This window comes from Panulirus ornatus, chromosome 20, assembly GCF_036320965.1.
Source record: "Panulirus ornatus isolate Po-2019 chromosome 20, ASM3632096v1, whole genome shotgun sequence".
Lineage (NCBI taxonomy): Eukaryota > Metazoa > Arthropoda > Malacostraca > Decapoda > Palinuridae > Panulirus > Panulirus ornatus.
The window spans coordinates 67,964,201-67,987,065 of record NC_092243.1 but is presented as its reverse complement, the minus strand read 5'-3'; the positions used below and the strand labels follow the sequence as shown (position 1 = coordinate 67,987,065).

Here is a 22,865-nt window from a genome sequence, read left to right as displayed (position 1 = left end):
ACTGTAATTTTATTCTTTTTTTCCATGCTTGACTGCCGTTTCTCATGTTAATGAGGTAGCACCAGGAACATACATTCTCTAGCTGTCATGTGTAATGCACTGAAATCACAGCTCCCTATCCACATCCAGGCCCCACAGATGTTTCTGTTGTTTACCCCAGATGTTTTACATGTCCTTGGTCAGTCCATTGGCAGCACATTAACCACTGTATATCAAATCATTCCAATTCAGTCTATCCCATGCATGCCTTTCTTGTTCCTGCATGTTCTGACCTCGATTGCTCAAAATCTTTTTGACATCATCCTTCCATCTCGAGTTTAGTCCCCCCATTCTAGTTATTCCCTCCACTTCTAAGACATCATCCATAGCCAAGTTCCTATAAACCATAAACCTTGACATTTTAGTTTCTCATGTATTTTCATGTTATCTTCTACAGCTCTCTTCTGAATCCTTTAGCCAGATGAGCTGTTCTTTAGTCAGTAATTTACTCCCAATATATGTTGCTTGATTGATGTGTCTCTTAAATCTCCTTAATAATCATATCTCTTTTGCTCTCCAACATCATTTAAGTAATCATATCTCACTTTCTTGAAACCTTCCATTACAGTTTGTTGCCAAAGGGTACCCATACCTTAAAATACCATCAGAGATTTCATGGAACCTTCCTTGATATATCTTATGCATGGCAACATTCTAGATAATTTCCTTACCAGTGAAGCAAGTTTAAGGTATTACTCAGACTGGTGGCATCTTAGTTTGCATAGAGAAAAAAGCTTTTCAAGGTTTAAAGTTGATTTTCATTCATCACTAACGGGGGAAAAAAATTTTGCAAAGAGAACTTGGCATCTCTGCATTACATGTTATTATTCCTACTAAAGTTGCTCATGGCCTTAGATATTGATGGCATGCTTGTGGCTTCTTACAGGATATTGTCTGAATTCTTGTAATTATATTGACAGTAATAATGATTAATCATTTCTAAAAATTCATTCCCTGACTCCAGAAAGAAATGAAAGTGGCATTGTAATATGCAGAAATGATCAGAAAGGCTCTTAGATGATAGAATGGTGGTACTGGGAATGAAGATGTAAACCTTGGCTAATGACTCAGTTTTCAGATTAGAGAATGAGAGCACTGTATTCGCATGGAGAACTGCATGCTTTAACACACTGTCTTAAGTGGAGGATACTGTATGTGAGAACGAACTGTAAGGCTGTATTTGCTTGATTAAGAGTTAAAGGCATAATAGAAATTGCTGTACATTTACAAACTACCATATTTTGGGGGGATGTAAAATGCCCCAGCATATAATATACACCTTGATTTTAAGGGGAAATATTCAGCAAAAATTCTTCAGTTCATTCAACTATTTGGTATTTACTCTTACCATCATCAAGCAAAGAAAGTTATTAGCTTGCTTAGACTATGCCTTTTCCTAGTTCTGTATCACAAAGATATTGCCTCTGCAAAATCACTAGTTCTGGTTACTGATCACTGCTATTCTTTTACCTGGCAAGATCTGCTAGGACTGGCCCATATCTGCTTTGTAATGAATTTTATTTGAACATTATTTTGTCACAACACATACCCATGTACAACAAGGGAAAGGTTTATATGCCATATAAGATACACAGATGATATATCACCTCATCTACAACTCAAGATAAAGTCTCATCCTGCTAATAACTTAACTTGCAGATGACAGCTGAGGTAACTTTTGACATAGAAGATGGAGACATTTTTTAGGGGGAAAAAGTGCATACTATGTTCCAGAAAGTACAGAATAATTTTTTTCTGAGACTGTTGTTTATCATTACTCAAATCATTTCTTTTCCTGTTCACCTTTCTTACCATACATATTCCACATTATAGTGAAAACAGTTGTTGTCTCTGCTTCTTCCACTTATAATAGAAATATGAATAGATAGAATTAATTTCAAAACAAATGATATAAATTTTCCATGTAGCTCCTTGGTGATTATGCAAATTTCTTTAACTCAAGTTTTGTTGCCAACAATTCTGTAATACTTGATGTTGTGGAGAAGTTCATGGCTTATGTGTAACTTGCATGTTTGGCTCTGTTTTTTAGTACAACAGTGGATGTACTGTACATGACAGATATATACTTTAACCTCCTAAGAGCTATTCTTATTTGATTTACAGGTGAACAGCATGGGTATAACATCCCAACTGTTGTTGAATGTGGAGACTTGATGCAATGGGTTGGGGAAGAGGGCAGCCAGATGCTTCATGCTGTCACAGACAACAAGGCCCTTCCAGACCTCCCTCGACGCCTTTTATGTGATGCTTACATGTGCTTCTACCAAAGCCCCAAGGTTATGATGTATAGATAAAACAGCAGTGTATGTTGAAATATGTACTGCAGTTCACATTACAGTGTCATTGCTGCTATGTGGCAGTGGGTAGTACTGATAAGTTAAATTAATTATGTACCATGCAAACTGTTGGGTTTTTGTATTTATTGTATTCAAATTATCACAACCCTGGCTGTACAATGCTTTGTCACATATACTTTATTAAAAATTCTAAGTTACAAGATATAGAAAATTGATCTTTAAATCACTCACATGCATTTTCAATACTGAGTATTATGAAAAGGCAGTAAAAGTACATTAGTGAAAATATGATTGAGAAGACCAGAATTTGCATTTCTGATGTAAAGAAAAACAGAAATAATGATAAACCCCCATAGAGCAAACAGGAGAGGTAGTTCAGTCCCAGTAAGAACAGTATCAAGTGAGTCATATTTACATATTAAATTGTCTCATTTTCATAAAGAGCACTGTTAGAAATATGTGATTTACCATCACGAATCATGATATCATTTTATTTATTTTTTCTAAGAGTATAGTTAGTTCATGTTTTATATATATATATATATATATATGTATATATGAAAGCCGGCAAGGCAGTGGGTTTGGATGGTATTGCAGTGGAATTTATTAAAAAAGGGGGGTGACTGTATTGTTGACTGGTTGGTAAGGTTATTTAATGTATGTATGACTCATGGTGAGGTGCCTGACGATTGGCGGAATGCTTGCATAGTGCCATTGTACAAAGGGAAAGGGGATAAAAGTGAGTGCTCAAATTACAGAGGTATAAGTTTGTTGAATATTCCTGGGAAATTATATGGGAGGGTATTGACTGAGAGGGTGAGGGTATGTACAGAGCATCCGATTGGGGAAGATCAGTGTGGTTTCAGAAGTGGTAGAGGATGTGTGGATCAGATGTTTGCTTTGAAGAATGTATGTGAGAAATACTTAGAAAAGCAAATGGATTTGTATGTAGCATTTATGGATCTGGAGAAGGCATATGATAGAGTTGATAGAAATGCTATGTGGAAGGTATTAAGAATATATGGTGTGGGAGGCAAGTTGTTAGAAGCAGTGAAAAGTTTTTATCGAGGATGTAAGGCATGTGCACGTGTAGGAAGAGAGGAAAGTGATTGGTTCTCAGTGAATGTTGGTTTGCGGCAGGGTTGCGTGATGTCTCTATGGTTGTTTAATTTTATGGATGGGGTTGTTAGGGAGGTGAATGCAAGAGTTTTGGAAAGAGGGACAAGTATGCAGTCTGTTGTGGATGAGAGAGCTTGGGAAGTGAGTCAGTTGTTGTTCGCTGATGAACAGCACTGGTGGCTGATTCGGGTGAGAAACTGCAGAAGCTGGTGACTGAGTTTGGTAAAGTGTGTGAAAGAAGAAAGTTAAGAGTGAAAGTGAATAAGAGCAAGGTTATTAGGTACAGTAGGGTTGAAGGACAAGTCAATTGGGAGGTAAGTTTGAATGGAGAAAAACTGGAGGAAGTGAAGTGTTTTAGATATCTGGGAGTGGATTTGGCAGTGGATGGAACCATGGAAGCGGAAGTGAATCATAGGGTGGGGGAGGGGCTAAAGTTCTGGGAGCGATGAAAAATGTGTGGAAGTCGAGAACATTATCTTGGAAAGCAAAAATGGTATGTTTGAAGGAAAAGTGATTCCAACAATGTTATATGGTTGTGAGGCATATAGATAGAGTTATGTGGAGGAGGGTGGATGTGCTGGAAATGAGATGTTTGAGGACAATATATGGTGTGAGGTGGTTTGATCGAGTAAGTAATGAAAGGGTAAGAGAGATGTGTGGTGGTAAAAAGAGTGTGGTTGAGAGAGCAGAAGAGGGTGTTTTGAAATGGTTTGGTTATATGGAGAGAATGAATGATGAAAGATTGACAAAGAGGATATATGTTTCAGAGGTGGAGGGAACGAGGAGAAGTGGGAGACCAAATTGGAGGTGGAAAGATGGAGTGAAAAAGATTTTGAGTGATCAGAGCCTGAACATGCAGGAGGGTGAAAGGCGTGCAAGGAATAGCGTGAATTGGAACAATGTGGTATACTGGGGTCGATGTGCTGTCAATGGATTGAACCAGGGCATGTGAAGTGTCTGGGGTAAACCTTGGAAAGTTGTGTGGGGCCTGGATGTGGAAAGGGAGCTGTGGTTTCGGTGCATTATACATGACAGCTAGAGACTGAGTGTGAACAAATGTGGACTTTGTGTCTTTTCCTATCGCTACCTCACACACATGTGGGGGAAGGGGGTTGTCATTTCATGTGTGGCTGGGTGGCAACGGGAATGAATAAGGGCAAACAGTATGAATTATGTACATGTGTATATATGTATATGCCTGTGTGTGTATATATATGTATACCTTGAGATGTATAGGTATGTATATGTGCGTGTGTGGACGTGTATGTATATACATGTGTATGTGGGTGGGTTGGGCCATTCTTTCATCTGTTTCCTTGCGCTACATTTCAATGTATACAGACACATACATATATACAAATGTACATATTCATATTTGCTGCCTTCATCCATTTCCATCGCCACCCCACCACATATGAAATGGCACCCCATCACCCTGCGTGTGCGTGAGGTAGCACCAGGAAAAGACAACAAGGGCCACATTTGCTCACACTCAGTCTCTAATTGTCATGTGTCAAAACCACAGCTCCCTTTTCACATCCAGGCCCCACAAAACTTTCCATGGTTTACTCCAGATGCTTCACATGCCCTGGTTCAATCCACTGACAGCACGTCGACCCCTGTATACCACATTGTTCAGTTCGCTCTATTCCTTGCACGCCTTTCACCCTCCTGTACGTTTAGGCCCCGATCGCTCAAAATCTTTTTCACTCCATCCTTCCACCTCCAATTTGGTCTCCCACTTCTCGTTCCCTCCACCTCTGACACATATATCCTCTTTGTCATTCTTTCCTCACTCAATCTCTCCATGTGGCCAAACCATTTCAATACACCCTCTTCTGCTCTCTCAGCCACATTCTTTGTATCACCACACATCTCTCTTACCCTTTCATTACTTATTTGATCAAACCACCTCACACCACATATTGTCCTCAAACATCTCACTTTCAACACATCCACCCTCCTCCGCACAGTCCTATCTATAGCCCATGCTTTGCAACCATATAACATGCATACATATATGTATATATTCATTATATTCATTAGACTTAATCGCTGTTTCCCGCATCAGCAAGATAGCACCGGGAAACGGATGAAGAATGGCCCATCCACTCATATACACATATATATACATAAACGCCCATACATGCACATATACATATCAATATATACACATATACGTACATATACATATGCATACAAAGACATACGTATATACACATGTACATATTCATACTTGCTTGCCTTCATCCATTCCTGGTGCTGCCCTGCCCCACAGGAAACAGCATCACTTTTATTTTCTGCTTTAGGAACCCCTTCTTCAGTTACTCACATTGCCCAGGAAGCTGCCCACATGTAGAGGTGGGATGATGTATGTTTGTCAATGTGACATGAATGTAAGACATTTGAGAGTAAATGTTCATTGGCTTCACAGTGGAAGTTATACCTTGGGCATGATGGTTCCGGTTATATGGTGAATTTGTGTCTGTAATTTTGAAGAGGTGAGTGGTGTTGAGAATGAAGGTAAGAAAGTCTTTTGTACATGCCTGAGTAGTGTAGTTTCAGATGCTTCCATGTCAGGAGGGGTAAGATTTAATACTAGCTTGTCGGGGTTGTTAGTGTTTATCAAGTCGTTACTATGTGGATATGTTTAGTCAGTGTTGTGTTTTCTGGGAAAGGGGAGGAAGGCTGTGTGAGTGGAGACTGCTAAAGTGTGAAGCAGGGATAAGCTTATTTCCTCTTAGGGTTGGTGGTAGATTAGGGTGCAGTTTGGGTGGGAGGGGTCTAGGGCTGTTGCAAAAAACTGGGTGCTGAGGACATTTAAGTGAGTTTGAATTATGATTATTTTTGTTTGTTGTGCAGTTGTTGAGTGATTGTGGTCACTAGACAGCTAGTTAATGTTCTGAGGGCCTTGTTTTGTGTGGTTTGCAGTTTTGTTGTCTACTCTTGACAGGGTGGATGACCAGGCAGATGAAGAGTTTTGGGTGGAGCAGATGATCTGTTTTTAGAGGATACTAAAGGATTCATTTCCTTGCCAAAACTGGCTCTGGTAAGTGTTCTGAGGGTATTTAGTTTGTTTATGGCATGTGTGTTGATGATTGTGATATGGGGAGTAAATGTCATGTATGTCTTATACGATACCTAAGATGAGTGGAGTTCTATTAAGTGGATGTGCCTTGACCAGTCAGGGAGGGTGCATGTTGAATACATTTCTGTCAGGGGTTATTACATATACTGTTCTGGATATATATGTGTATGTGTATGTGTTTATACTGACTAAATTCCTGCCCTGAAATCATGCCTGTCTTTATGAGGCTCCTGCAGCACTTGCAAAGCTGGCCACGTCCACTAGCTGGGACCAAAGGTCATAAAGTATTGTGATGTTGCATGTGCATCTGTGTGCAGAGAGTGTGGGGAAATTGAGTTGAAAGTGCTTGATATTTTCTTCAGTGTAGTTGCATCATGAGCATGATGGGCCATGGGATCGTTGAAGTGGTGATTGTAGTCTTGTAGTAATGGGTGATGTCCAGAGCATAGATGGGAAAGTATGACTTGTGTTTGTCCTGGGACTATGGTTTCTGATGGATGTATGTTTGATGGGTTGGAGTTTAAGGCTGAGCTGGGAGGTTGTCTGTGCCTGCTTGGTTATTTCAGGGTGTCTGTGTTTTGTCAGTGTTCTATTTGTTGGGGATGAGGGGGATCTTTGAGCAGAATTACTGAAAAGGGAAGCAGGATAAGCTTTTTATTTTTACTCAGGGGTTATTGTTTAGTTATAGAGTGGTTTGGACGGGAGGGGTCTCATGCTGTTGCATTGAATTGAATGCTGAGCATGTTGAGGTGGGACTATACTGGTAGGATCTTTGTTTCGTTGTAAAGATGTTGATTGTTTGTAGTGGCTAGGCATCCACTGATTGTTCTGAGTACACTATTTTGTATGGTTTATAGCTTTGACATATTCACTTTTGATAGGATGAAAGATCAGTTAAATGAGGCAAAGTTTAAAGTGGGGATGTCGAAGAATTCTTTACTTGTATCACAAAGAACAATCAAGAAAAAGCCTCATTTACTCGCATCAGTTCTCTAGCTGTTACATGTTTTGCACCAAAACCACAGTTGCCTATCCAGAACTAGGTCCCATAGACCTTTCTGTGGTTTCCCTCATCTGCTTCATATACCCTGGTTTAGTCCACTGACAGCATGTATACCACATCACTGCACTTATCTCTGTCTTATGCATGCCTTTCACCTTCCTGTATATTCAGGCCCCGAGCATTCAAGATGTTATTTTCTGTCTTTCCACCTCAAATTCAATCTCTTTCTTTTCTTTTCTTCCTTTATTGCTGAAACATACATCATCTTTGTCAACCTCTCCTCACTCATTCTTTCCATATGTCCAAGGCATTTTGCCACACTCTCTCCAGATCTCTCAGCCATACTCTTCTTAATACCACGCTTCTCTCTCTTGCCCCGTCTTTACTTCCTGGACAACCTTTTTCACATCACATATATCCAGACATTTCATTTCTAGTACATTCAGCCTCTTCCATACATTCTTATCTTCAGCACATGCCTCACATCCATACACAATTGCTAGGGCTACTGTACCTTCAAACATACCCATTTTCACCTTCCTGGACAGTGACCTTTCTTTTCACATATTCCACATTGTTCACAGAATCTTTACCCCCCTCACCCACTGTATGACTCACTTCACCTTCCAAGGTTCCATATGTTGCCATGTCCAATCCCAGGTATCTAAAACACTTCCCTTCCTTCCAATTTTTTACATTCAAACCTAAACCTCAATTAACTTGTGTCTTTGCACTGTTAAGCGTAATAACTTTGCTCTGCTTCACATTTACTCTCTACTCTCTCGTCTCACATGCTCTTTCATCTCAGACGCCAGCCTCTGCGCTTTCTTACTCAAATCTGCCTGTTGTGGTTTGTCATCAGCAAACAACAACTGACTCACTTCTCACGCCCCCCATACCCCAAACAGGCTGCATACTTGCTCCTTTCCCGAACACACCTTGCATCTGCCTCCCTCACCACCCCATCCATAAACAGATTAAACTGCCTTGGTGACATCATACACCTCTGCCAAATCCTCCAAGCAAAATGACACTTGAGTGACGATGAGTCTAGTGATGAGAAAGTAGACCAAGTAGAGAACAATATGGATCCGACATTTGAAAGAAGCTGTTCTTCAAGTGAATGACATTTGCTGAATCATGATCTTAATGATCTTATCTGCAGTTTAAGACTGTCTTAGAAGCAAGCTGAACTTTTGGGTTCCAGGATAAAGGACTGGAATTTTCTCCAGAATGAAACTAAAGTTTATTTTTATCATGATCATGTCATTTTTTAAGAATTTTTCTCCCTTGATGATGGTTTGGTGTTTTGCAATGAAGTTCATTCTCTTATGGAGTCACGTGGCCACGAATATAACACAGATGAGTGGTGGTGCTTGTATATTGACGCATCAAAAGTAAGCTTGAAAGTGTTTCTGCTTCACAACAGAAATAAGTCCCCTTCCATTCCTCTGACTCGCACAGCTAACATGAAGGAATTTTATGATAACATGAAGCTTCTTTTGGAAAAAATGAAGTAGGGGGACTTTAAGTGGAATGTATGTGGTGACCTAAAGGTTGTGGCACTTTTACTTGGAATGCAACTTGGTTACACAAAGTTCTGTTGTTTCCTCTGTGAGTGGAACAACAGGGACAAGAAAAATAATTATGTAATGAAAATGTGGCCAAAACAAACATCACTGACTCCATTGAAGAAGAATGTCATCAATCCTCCTTTTGTTGATCCTGAGAAAATTTATCTGCTTCCTTTGCACATTGAGCTCAGGATGATGAAGAAATTTGTCAATGCTAGGTATAGTCTGATAGTCAGGTTTGTTAAAGTACTGGAATAGTGGCTTTTGCATAGTAGTTAGCTGTAATCATGTGTTGGCTAAGGGCAACTTGAATTGATCGTACATAGACCTCAAATATGAATTTTTATTCTTTAGATGGGCATAATGTTTTAGAGGACAAATAAGCTCTTATGATTGCCTGTTCATAATTATGTATTTGTACAGTATGGAAAGGTAGTTGTACACACTTGAAATCCCCATCTCCTGAGCTTTCTTAACCATCAGACATCTGTTTAAACTTTTATTATACTATCTGTAATTCCATCATATAGGTTATTTCAATCATCTGCCTTGATACTAAAAGAGTACTTCTACATGTTCTTTCTTACAAACTTCTTGTTTAGCCATTACTCTTTTGGAAGGTTTTAGGTTTGGTATTATGTTGGCAATTTTCCAGATTATTCATGTTACCAAATGGGCCAATTTGTTTTATGAAAAAGCTTGATATGTTGTTGGGACCTGTAACAGGAGAATTCTATAAAGTAAACTTGCATTACTTGTATCAGTGGAAGTGAAGGGTGGGTGGGTAATTACTGGACTTCACAAGCATGAGGTTCCAAGGCAAGTGAAAAGTCAACTATAGACAGACTGTATCATTGGAAGGACTCACTCCAAAGAATTCCACATTTTCCTGTTACAGGAAGTAGCACAGCCTTAGGCTGTAGAAAGATCTGGAAAGATATCTTGGGTAACAACAGGACTTTTCCATAGAAAGGAGTCCTGGGGGAATTATATATGTGAAGCATCTGGGATAAACCATGGAAAGTTTTGTGGGGCCTGGATGTGGTAAGGGAGCTATGGTTTCGGTGCACTACACATGACAGCTAGAGTCTGAGTGTGGACGAATGTGGCCTTTGTTTTCCTTTCCTAGCACTACCTCGCACGCACAGGGGGGAAAGGGGGTGTCATTTCATGTGTGGTGGGGTGGCAGTGGGAATGGATGAAGGCAGCATGTATGAATATGTGCATGTGTACATATGTATATGTCTGTGTATGTATACGTTGAAATGTATAGGTATGTATATGTACGTGTGTGGGCGTTTATGTATATACGTGTATGTGGGTGGGTTGGGCCATTCTTTTGTCTGTTTCCTTGCGCTACCTCACTAACGTAAGAGACAGCGACAAAGTATAATAAGATAATAAATATGAATATATATACCAAAGGGTCCTGGGGTAACACTAAGACTTTCATTCAGAAAGGTATAGTGGAATAACTATAAATAGATAAGAAACATTATTTTTCATACTTGTCTGCCATTTTCAGCTTCAGGGAGGTAGTTCCAGGAACAGACAAAAAAAAGCCACACTCATTCCCATCCATTCTCTAGCTCTCATGTGCAGTGCACCAGAACCACTACACCCTGTCCACTACTAGGCCAACAGACCTATCCATTGTTTTCCCTGTCCTCTTCACATACCCTGGTTCAGTCTATTGACAGCACAATGCCCCCTGTATATCACAGTGTTCCAATTACTCTATCCTGAGCACATATTTCACCCCTCCTGCATGCTCAATCCTTTGGCCATGTAAAATCTTTTTCACTTCATCCTTCTGACTCCAGTTTGGTCTTCCCCTTCTCCCTGTCCCCTCCACTTCTGATACATATATCTTCTTTTTCAACCTCTTCTTACTTATTCTCTCCATATGTCCAAACCATTGCATCTAATGATATACGTGTAAATCTTAATTTTTGTGGTATGAGATGGTTTGACCTTGTTGCTAATAAAAGGATAAGGGAGCGGTGTGGTAATGAGTGTGGTTGAGTCAAAGAGGGTGAGCTGAAACAGTTTGGACATAAGGATAGAATGAGTGAGAAAGGTTGACAAAGAGTATATATGTGTTAGAAGTGTAGGGGACGAGGAGAAAAGATAGATTGAATTAGAAATTGAGAGATGGATTGAAAAAATTTTGAGTACATTGGGCTTGAACATACAAGAAGGTTAAAGGCTTACATGGGATAGAGTGAATTGGTGTGGTGTGGTATACATGGGGCAACATGTCGGTAGACTGAACCAGAGCATATGAATCAGCCAGGTTAAACCATGGAAAGGTCTTTGGGTCCTGATTGTGGATAGGATGTTGTGGTTCCAGTACATTACACATGACAGTTAGAGGATGGATGTGAATGAATGAAGCCTTTTTTCATCTGTTCTTGGCACGACCTCATTAACACAGGAAATGGCAAATTATGATTATAAAAAAAGAAAAAGTTAAGTCAAGAAATCTGGATGGATACTTGAGATGCAGCACATCTCACAACAAGTTACTGTCCAAGAACATACCTCATCACTTGAAGAAAATCCACATTAATGTATTCACATTTTTATGAAAAGATAATACACAAACATAGTTTATCCAAATTCAATAGTAGCTGGCATGGCATGGGCAAAAGAATGCTCCATTCATCATCATGTTGCTAAAGCATGAAATGATTAGTTCATTAAACAAAGATAAAGCTACAACAAGAATTTATTTATATGATTAAAGAATTTATTAAATTTGTTACATATGATCTTTTATTACTATTCCTGGGACTGGAGGAGAAAGAATGCAATGCACTTCTACATTTCATTGAAGGTGACTAATAGGGACAGGAGAAGGGGAATATATCTTCCTCTCCTGCATTATTTTTTTTTTCCAACAGAAGGAACAAAAGGGGACAAGTATGATTTTTATCCCCTTTAAAGTTCAATCATCTACCTCAGATGCTACCTCATTAAGGCAGTAAATGACAGACATGAAAAAATAGAAAAGATATCTTGTGAAACCCATGTTGATAATTAGGCTTTACTGTCTTTTAAGGCTTTAATTATTTTGTCCCTGATTATTTTCTCACATTTTGCTAAAGAGCAAACTAAGACTGATAGGTCAGTAATTTGAGACATTTTCAGTCTCCTTTTTTGTGAATGGATGTTACATTCTTGATCTTCCAGCCATACTGCACATACGTTTATTGTAGTGGCTTGTTGAATATTGTAATGATTAGAATTGCTCTTTGTCAGCTTACTTCTTTCAGCATTATAAGAGGGGACATCAGGCCAGGTTGACCTTTTCAGAATTACAGCATCTGCAAAAAAGCCTTGTCAGCCACCATAAGGCAATTCATGGCTAAGGTGTACTGTGGGCACAAGCACATGATGCTCTCAGGGTGAAGTCATTGTATATTCTGATGGTGTGAGCACCAGCAACCCACCTCAGTGTGCCTCAGGCTACCTCAAAGGAAGGATGTTCTTTCTTTATTCTTTCTGTCTGCTAATTCATTTTGAGGATTTCTCTTCTGCTCTTCTGGGTGCTGTATTTCTTCCAACTTTGCTTCAGGATGGTTGGCTCTTACCTTTCTAAGGCGAAGAAAGCCTGAATTCTAGAAGCAAGAAAATATGGGTACACGTGAGATTTTTAGTTGCACTGGGTGCTCAGACCACAGCAACTTCCTGCAACACCTCTTAACCACCTTTCCTCATTCAGAAGATCAAGACCTTATGGACCCAAAACATGGATCTAGAATACTTCAGGAACATGCCAGTTCAATGAACAGCTTTCTGCAGATGATAAGGCCAAACAGGAGATGTCTAAGTAGTTTATAAAGTGTGAGTGTGACATATTTGAAAATATATGTGGGACAGGACAAGGCTTTTTGTGGACACTAACTTTTATTCAGTAAGTACTTCATTCCTTTGAATACTGTTTATACTGTTTATAATTATCATGATGTATTTTATAGATGATTAATCTAAAATTTGGTATCATCACATTGTTTCCTGTAGAATCAAATAAGAATTTTGCAATGAATCCGATGATATTGTAACATCTGTTGCCTGACTTTTCACCACCTTCACAAAAGCTAATAAGATCTCTGTGGGTAGGATTATGTTTAATTTATTGTTATACTGTATAGGGTCATGATCATTTGACTTAACCCATAAACAGCAGGCTTGGTGCAGAAATTCCATCACAGAATGTACAAAACAAAACAAAAATTCTTCTATAGATTTACATTTAAAAGTAAAAGAATAATCACAGAAAGTTATATTATTACGTTTGTAATGGCTTGGTTCCCTGCAAGTTAAATCCCCTGGAGGGGGTTTTAATGATGTGTTTGACATGTATATGCTTATTTTACATAAATGGCACATAATTTTTGGTGAATAATGTATGGAATGAATGAGTGAGGAGAGGATATATGTGCCAGGAGTGGAGGGGACAAGGAGGCCAAATTGGCATTGGAAGGATGGAGTGAAAAAGATTTTGAGTGATCAGGACCTGAACATGCAAGAGGGCAAAAGGCATGCATGGGTTGGAGTGAACTGCAGCAATATGGTATACAGGGGTTGATGTGCTGTGAATGGACTGAACCAGGGTATGTGGAGTAGCTGGGGTAAACCATGAAAATATCTGTGGGGACTGGTTGCATATAGGAGAATGGATGTGTGAATGCAGCCTTTCTTCGTTTATTGCTGATGCTACCGTGCTAATGCAGGAAACAGCAACAAGCATAAAAAAGAAGTTAATATATGTAGAAATATTACATTGCAATTAAGTGTGAGGAGATTAAGTGGTTGAAGTGTGACTGAAGGATATTGGAAGTTTTCTTTTCTTGGAGATATTTGAGATCTTTTTATATCATCTATAGCAAAGTCCTCCATTACCCCAAGAGTGCACAGAAAAAATCAGCAACAATTCTTGTATACTTTCCTCCATAAGAGCAAGTTCACTGAGAACACCTTCCTCTCCTTCTTATGTAATCTGCCACATAATTCACTATAAGTCACTTATTTCTTCAGATTTCTTAAAGCTTCTTCACCTTCCTTACCAACTTATACAAATCATAAATGTTCCTCTCAATAACTTAGGTGATCCAACAACTTACATATTTTCCACTGGGTCACCATATGTGTGTTACCTTCAGGCAGATGTCCATCTACTCATAACAGTGGTTATAGGGTTACTGAGGATAGAATTTTTTCCCTCACCTTCTTAATGATGGAAGATATATCTGTAGGATACCGATGGTACAATAAGTCAGCTGGATATTAAACAGAGGTAGGAAAAGCCACTGTTTCTTAAGAAAACTTTGATTTATGTTAACAAGACCACTGTTTAACGGTTAAAAAGCAGTCTTATTAATTTGATAAATGTTTCCCTTGTGGTCACCTATTGAGAAATTCCAATTAATGTTAGGATTGATTAAAGCTACAGCTATTATTTCTCTGTGTTTATTTGTAGACAGTTTTTTGTATAAAGTAATGTTATTTTCTTTTGCATTGTGTTCGGGGTCTGTGCACTTTAGACCAACAATTTTTCTTATTGTATTATTTTCATAGTGATGTACAGAAAGTTGTATGTATTGATGTCATTTTTATGTAGCCTCCTTGCATTTAGGATTTCATTCACAGACCATAACGCCACCACCTGCAATATGTAATCAGTCTTTCTTGACAACTGTAATATGTGGTAATGTTAATACTCTTAGTGAATGATTATTTTCAGTGTTTATCCAGGTTTTGTCATGGCTAAGATATTTAGCTAATGTGGGAACTGGCATTCAAGTATGAACAAAAAATCTTGCTTTTTGATAGTGTGTATGCAGTTAGTTCATTTCTCTGCAGTTAAACTTGTGGTTTTGGAATATAAAACTTTAATATAATGCAGTGCATGTTAAGGGGCTTGCAATTAGATGATCCCACTTTTGTGTTTAAATTCCTTTGATGTTGGAGATGAAAACTTTAACATAATGCAATGAATGGCATGGATCTTGCATTTAGTTCATGCCACTTTAAGTTTAAACATCTGATGTTGGAAATCAAAGCTTTAATATATTGCAGTGAATAGCAATGATTATGTTATCAGTTCATTCCACTTTATATTTATGTTGTTGGAAGAGAAGTCTTTGAAATAATGCAGTGAATGGCAAGGATTTTGCAATACAAATTCTTGAACCTTAGAAATTAGTTTGAATATTACTAAGGTATGTCTGACCTTGTCACACCAGACCTGACCCTTATGGTTTGATTGACTTAATCTGACCTAAGCTCACCCTCCTCTGGTGGCTGCATACTATTTTTCCCTAACTTGACTGAAAGTTGCTGTTATGGATTTGATTGACCTGAACCTAACTTAGTGCTGCTAAATGCCTGTGTACTTTGATAGGCAAATCCTATGCCTAACCATACCATTCTATATCAGTCCATCATTAACTTCATTTTCAATTCTGCCAAGTGATTCAGGTACAGTCAGACAATACATTGCTTTTGTCACTGTGCACAATGGATTTCAAACTGAACACTGCCTTTCCTGTCGTCTTGATAGGGATGATAAGCATGATTGTGATATTATTGCATAATGGCAATGACAGGATTAGTGTCACTGGTGGCTTCACATATTCTCACATAAGGAAAGCAGGGCTATTAATAAGTAGCCAGATGCAAGAATTATGTGCAAAATTTTTCTCTGGTTTGTCATATTGTTTGACACCTAAGGCGGTAAAAGTAATTCATGGTCTGACTTTATGTACTGCCTCTCAGATCATTTATACACATCCTCATCCTCTGTTGACTGTGTTGGAATAAAACATGAGTTTTCACACTTACACAAGTGTTTTTAACTTTTCACTGAGCACTCAAAACACTTCTGGGGTATCCTAATTCCAGCAATACTGTGCAGTTTTACTGCTTTTAAGATTTAGCTATCATGATTTACTGAATATAAAAACATGGCTTTCACATCCATGCATCAGAGTTAAGATGCACTCCATCCTGTGAGCTTCTTGTACATTTGGCACTTCAACCTTTTTCCACCTACTGCAGGTTCCAATGTAACTCAGTTTTTCTCCTGTTCATGACTTGTCAACTTCAATTTTCTTTTTTACTCTCTTTATTTGTGTCTATATATATCTTATGCCTGCACCAACCAAGGACTCCTTCAAGGAGGTGGCCATAGCAAAAATCTCCATATCTAGTGAACTTCGGTGCCACTTCTTAGCCTTTAGTGCCTCACCTTTAACAAGCCACTGGCAGAGGGCAAGTCCTAATGTGCCTGCTGACTACGTCTACCTCATGCTCCTATCTAATGTTTGTACCTAATGCTCCTTCCTAATAGACTACTTTCTGTCTATAGCTCCTACCATTTGGTCAAAAGGCAGGGCTAGTGCATAGTGCTCACCCCAGGAAAATATAGAATTAGAGAAGAATAAGCTGTGTGACTTAAGTGATCTCAAGTGCTATGTATGACAAGGAGAGATTGTATGTTTGTGGCCAGAATGTTAGTAGGCCATGTGCGGATGAATTAGAAATAAAAGACTAACTACTTAGGTCAGAGGAGTGCAACTTGACAACCACTGACGTCCTGGCTCACCACGTAGCCTTCACTAACCCTCCCAATACCCAGGGGGAGTGGTAGCACTGGTAATATACTTCCCTGGTTGTTGGTTGCCTACCAAATATTTCCTATAAGAATAAGGGAATATTTGGTAAGTTTTTTTATATTATACATAAGGCCATAACTAGAAGGAACTTCTCAGGTTTGGTTTACCACACCTAAAACACAAACAGCTCATACAGAAGGTCTAGAAGAGGGCAGCAAACATCGTACCAGAATATAAATGAGCTACGTTACAGGGAGAGACTGTGAAGGCTTTAAACTAACCCACTTGGAAGAGAGAAGAGTGAGGGGTGACCTGATCACACACTTCAAGTTCTTAAAAGATATAAACAATAAGGACAGTGAATAGTTCCTCGAGAGATGGAGTGATAGAGCAGCCAGAGGACATGTAATGGGAGAATATTCTTTTTTTGTGTGTGTGTGTTGAGTGATTGTGGTAACTAAGCAGACAGTAAATATGTGGAAACTATTTTAGGTTGTTTGCAGCATTGTTATATTCGCTTCTGGGAGGAGCGAAGACTCGGCAATTAGGTGTAATTTAGAGTGGAGTGGATAAATTGTTTGTAAATGATGTTAAGGATTTTTTCTTGTCAAAACCTGATGCCCGTTTCGGAACCATTCTTCTCCTTTCCCTCCCTCAACTTAGTGTCACTTAGAGCCAGAAAATATCTAGGTATCTGTCATCGAACGTAGACTCTATTTCTATCCTTTCTTTTCATCCTGAATAGAACCGTGCACACCCAAGCACCCCAGACAAAACCTTGGAGGAAAATTCTTTTTTTTTTTTTTTGTCTTCCTCCGTGTCTGTTTTTAGAAAGAGATATAAGAATGGTTTCTCACCACACCCTCCACGGCCGGACTCCGCCCATGAACAACCTCGTTGGACAGAAATACGTGAGTAGTAATCTTTCTTCCCTCTCCACTTTGTGTGTGTGTGTGTGTTTCTACGTATGTAAGGAAGTACAATGATTGATAAGTTATGAGTCATGGTATCGACACTTAACATGGCCGTAGTAATGATATGGACGGGTCGAGATCAGAAATGATATGGTAATAACTACATATCACACAACAAATGTCGTTGTGAAGCAACTTAAACATCTCCAGAAGCAATGGAGAGATGTGGAATGACGTCCACGTTATCCAAGCATACAAAGATATGCTAGTGCATGAACAGGGTACGTGGCTTAGGCTGTGTGAGTGTGATTATTGTATATTGGTGTTTTTGTTTGTGTGTGTGTGTGTGTGTTTTACGGGAAAAAGGTTTTAGAAACGTGTTGCCCCGTCTTCTTAACCTCTTATATATGGACTACGGGTTTACTCCTATGTACGTAAACAGACAACTCTCGCATATGCCAGGTACTTATTCCATCGTCCAGTATCTAAGGAAGGATGAACAGCTGTGTGGACTGTGGGCTTGCTCCCACTACCATGACTCGAATCCATGCGGGTTTGATCCCAGGCGGGCTGTGCATGGGTGAAGGTCAGTCATGCTAACCACTACAAGAATAAAGACTTTATTTACATACAAGGATAAGTTGCAGGGCAACACGAATGTAAAACTCGTTCCCCACAGCAACACACAAATAGTTATCACTGTATAAATGAGATGACACCATTTTTTTTTCTCGGCTCTTAGCGCGCTACTTGCCAATATACACTTTTTTTTTTTTTTTTAATTCCTCATTAAGTTTAAGCTTGTTTATCGTTCCTTGGTTATTTTATAGTTTATGATGTTTTTTATAATTTGAGATAAATCGCTTATTAATTCTCTTACACCGTTAAGATATTAATTGGGTTTGACAGAGCGACTTGGTGAGAGGCCCTAAAGCGGATTAATAATATTTTTCTTCAGCCACGAGTCTTTTTATCTTGTACATTAAGTTCCCTCAGCTCATCTGAACACAACTTAGGCAATATGGATGGCCTACACCATGCTAACTTTGATATATGTAAGCCAAATTTAGTATATTTCGAGGTTTTGTACCAGAGTATAGACGACATATTTTGGTTATACGTGAGCGGATTATGTGTTCGTCTCTTCCCGACGCTGACTTGGGAGACGACGGGTGGCGGCGGGAATGGATGAAGGCAGCATGTATGAATATGTGCATGTGTATATATGTATATGTCTGTGTATGTATGTATACGCTGAACTGTATAGGTGTGTGTGTGAGCGTTTATGTATATACATGTGTATGTGGGTGGGTTGAGCCATTCTTTCGTCTGTTTCCTTGCGCTACCTCACTAAAGTGGGAGACAGCGACAAAGTATAATGAATTAAATATATATATATATATATATATATATATATATATATATATATATATATATATATATATATATATATATATTACGCTTATGTAGAGTATTGTAAATACATAATGGCATACAGTATTGTTTCTACACAATTTATGTTCCAAATTTACCCGTGTCAAAAATTAATTTGACGTGCTTGGTGGAATTAAGTCCAACATGGCCTAATATTCCTTTATTCAAATGTTTAGTGAGCCAGTAGGATCGTCCTTAGAACATGTATCTGTTTATTCCTTTATTTAAACCTGCGCATTACTGTCTAAAAAGAAGTAAATATTTAATTCAAAAGCAACTTTAGGAAAATCCCGATATTAATATAATGTTATGGTATTGATATGAATAGAAATACTTTTAGATTCTATAGTCACAATATATAAGGTAAATTTGATATAATTTGTAAAAAATGTATTGCTATTTCTACGGCGCTTTAGATGTCAGAATTCATGTAATTGACGTTTTCATTAAGGAAATATTCAAGTTCGTGAATTTATTAAAAGAATGGTCAACCAAAAGTATTTTTTCAATGAAAAAAAAAATTCAAAATGTATAGTGCTGCTTATAGGATACAAAAACTGTAATAAGCATTAATAAGAATAACATACTATAAAAAAATAGAAAATGGAATATTTTAGTTAGTGGAGAATCATATAGCCAAATAGACAGATTTTAGGATCACGGAAATATACCCAGGAAACAACACGATGGGGGAAGATTATAGGAACATCCATGATGAAAGCAAGGATTGTTTAAGTACGACATATCATTAACAGATCCTTCAAATTAAGGACAACCAAACACAAAGGAAGCACAATGTATAATAAAATTTGATGAGAGAAACGGAAAGTTTTCAAGATAAAAAAAAAAGACAATTATGATCTTCAAAAGTAAAGATAAGGCATGAAATGGTTAAGTTAATGAAGGAATGGGATACTAGAACCTGGGGAAGGGAGGGAGATGGAGGCGGTCTCAAGTGTAGAAATTTTTAGGAATTGGAAAGAAAAAAAAAGACTTAAAGAGACTCTATACGTTAATAGACAAGCATAGATTTATCACATTTTGTAGAACAAATGTCTTATCCTCAGAGGAAAGGTGGCATTACGAGATAGAGGAGGAATTCACATTACAACAGCCATACATAACCAGGTCACCCGGGCTAACAGGTGAACTACCCTTTGAAACCAGGAATATAGGAAATGTGAGGGATTTCATATATAAAATTCTCAATAATGAAGGAAAGAAAATGAATAAATATATTGGGAATTGATGATGTTTATACCAACGTTCAGAGGAAGATGAAATGGGGGTGAATAGTTAGATATATGGGAAATGGCTGACGATAAATATTAACCCTCCCGACATCCAATTGAATTAAGTTGATTTTGTATTATGTGTCCACCATAAAACGCGACATACGTCGACTACAAGTACACAGCTCTTTATGAATCTACATATTTGTGTCACTAAAGAAGAATACTGATTTAGGTTAACTTGATTAAAACAAAATCCTGTAATGAGAACGTTGAATATTTGCATAAAGTTTAGCAAACTATCAATGGGAAATCTCCAGATTTCTTATTGATAAAGAGATCATAATGAGAAAATTATCTGTTGTTGGCTATATATGCAACACGAGCGAAGACTGAGGAATTTCTTTTACCATATTTGTTTCAATTAGTAGAGGCTGTACGGTGATCGACCAAGTTGCTTTTACGACACCGCTATTTATTCATGCAGATGATGACAGCATTTCCCATTACTCCATTTAAATTCTGTTACAATAAATAAGTCTTTCTACACTGTCAACTCTAGTGTAATCTTATTCTTATTTGTGAATATCGCGATTTGTTTTCATAATGTAATCATAACAACATTTCATGGCGCCTTTATAGATATATAAAAACATTTTCACAAACAAAAAGAGGATCATATTTATGTATTAAATACCTTCAAAATCTCTATATTTTCTTTAGTTATAGATTCATATGCTTATCTTACCCGATTCCTCTTGTGAATCTCAAGTTAAGTTTTTGTCATGGGACTTATACTCATTGAGTGACAGTTGTGCGTTAACCTCTCTGTAGTGGACTTCCAATTGTATCTTCCATAATTTTTTTTTTAGTTTATCTATATACTTAAGTCATAATTTAAATCCCTTAAGGACGATTGAGGACATTATCATCGTGAGCTGAGGTAAGGAGGATTTCTGGTAATATATACATTTTTTTGATATTTAACATTGATTATATATGAGACGCTGCGTAATATCACCATGTAATGATTATTATTATAGTTTATGGTTGAATTAGTGGAGCTATGGTTGGCCTGAGGTGATCATGAAGTTAGAACCATTAATGATGAAGAAGTGATTAATGTATCGTGACCATAGAGCTAGTTGCTAAGGTAGTGAAGCAGCTGGTTAGGTCGGGTAATCAGTAACAGATTATTCACATGAATGTTATCAGTGATAACCATAATCTGACATTTGTACCTTCTAATTAGTATTATTGACAATGATTTATGAGAACAGTACCGACAGAGTTAGATTAAAACAGCTGGTATGGTTGTAGTTGTGCATATGTCCCAAGATGCGTATATATATATATATATATGATTTGATTAATTAATGATTTGTCTCTGGGATTCATTTGGGCATCATGGGTCGTCGTGTTAATGCATGGTATAGACCGTTGTGCAATTTGTATACTTAACGGGATGTTAATTAACACCAAAGAGTCACCTGATATGTTACATAACACCACCTGTCTGGTACATCACTGTGATATCAGATCCATTACATAATCGATAGAAAAAAAAAAAGGAAGTCTTAATTGTGATGCTGTTTTAGGTTTTGTGATTATATACCTTGAGAGTTCACGCTTCAAAAGGGAACCATAAAGGCTGAAATAGCCTTAGATTTTAAGTTCCTGTGATTTTGTCCCAGCCACTTCCAGGGGGCATACAGCCTCTGCCAAATGAAGTATAAACTCCTTTGCTTATGTATGTGTTTCTTAACACTTCACTTTGCTGTGCTAGACTTGCCCTCTGCCAGTGGCCATCTGGTAAGGGTGAGGCAATAAAGGCTAAGAAGTGGCACTGGAGTTCTTTCATTGTGGAGACTCTGTTGCAGTGGTCACCCCTTTGAGGAAGTTTCAGTTGGAACAAATGTCAGAGATAGATAGATAGATGCAAAATGCTCCGGTTTCTGGCAGTCGTAGGTCTTGGACCAGCTTAGGTGTGAATTGCTATCAGCTCTGGATATTGAATGGTTTTGTTCTGATATGGTGTTTAGAGAATACACCATCACTTGCGCAGTATTGTTCGGAGAGTTATAGTGTACTGAATGATACTGCGTAAGGAAATAGTGACGAAAGTATGGGGTTGGCATAAAAGTAGGTAATACAAGTAGAAAAAAGATATATAAAAAGAACCTATGAAAACCAAACCTGACCTCCCAGGCAGTCGATATATATCTTGATGTTCCATAGCCTTATTGAAATATATCATTGACTTGCATGATGAAGCATTGGGCAGATATCTCCAAATATTAACAAGTACACAAAAGACCAAATGGCTATGTGATCCCAGTAGCAGACCAGTTTAACTTTGGTATGTTTGAACTGTACATTGTAGATGCTACATGAGGTTAGGGAAGGCTTTCATTGGTGCTGTTGATTTTTTTTTTTATAAATGATATACTCTCTAATACCCTTACATGTATAGTCCTAACTGCTCTTGCCAGTTATAAGTGAAATAAAATGCCTGAACTTAT

At 38.1% G+C, this 22,865-nt stretch overlaps 2 protein-coding genes across 13 annotated transcripts in view; both read left to right on the top strand.

The window, feature by feature from the left end:
- The window catches only part of CYLD (ubiquitin carboxyl-terminal hydrolase CYLD), a 187,379-nt gene extending 184,811 nt beyond the window's left edge, over positions 1–2,568 (top strand). For all 10 annotated transcript variants that reach the window (XM_071675141.1, XM_071675144.1, XM_071675139.1 and 7 more), the window contains one exon: positions 2,164–2,568. In XM_071675141.1, coding sequence (XP_071531242.1) covers positions 2,164–2,354 — 191 coding nt within the window. In that variant the 3' untranslated portion in view covers positions 2,355–2,568. The remainder of the gene's footprint in view (positions 1–2,163) is intronic.
- An 18,591-nt stretch (positions 2,569–21,159) lies between these two features.
- LOC139756091 (phosphatidylcholine:ceramide cholinephosphotransferase 2-like) overlaps positions 21,160–22,865 on the top strand; it is a 396,755-nt gene continuing 395,049 nt past the window's right edge. For 2 of the 3 annotated variants that reach the window (XM_071675131.1, XM_071675128.1), the window contains exon 1: positions 21,160–21,286. The gene's annotated coding sequence lies outside the window, so the exon portion shown is untranslated. The remainder of the gene's footprint in view (positions 21,287–22,865) is intronic. The other variant, XM_071675129.1, reaches the window with a different exon arrangement.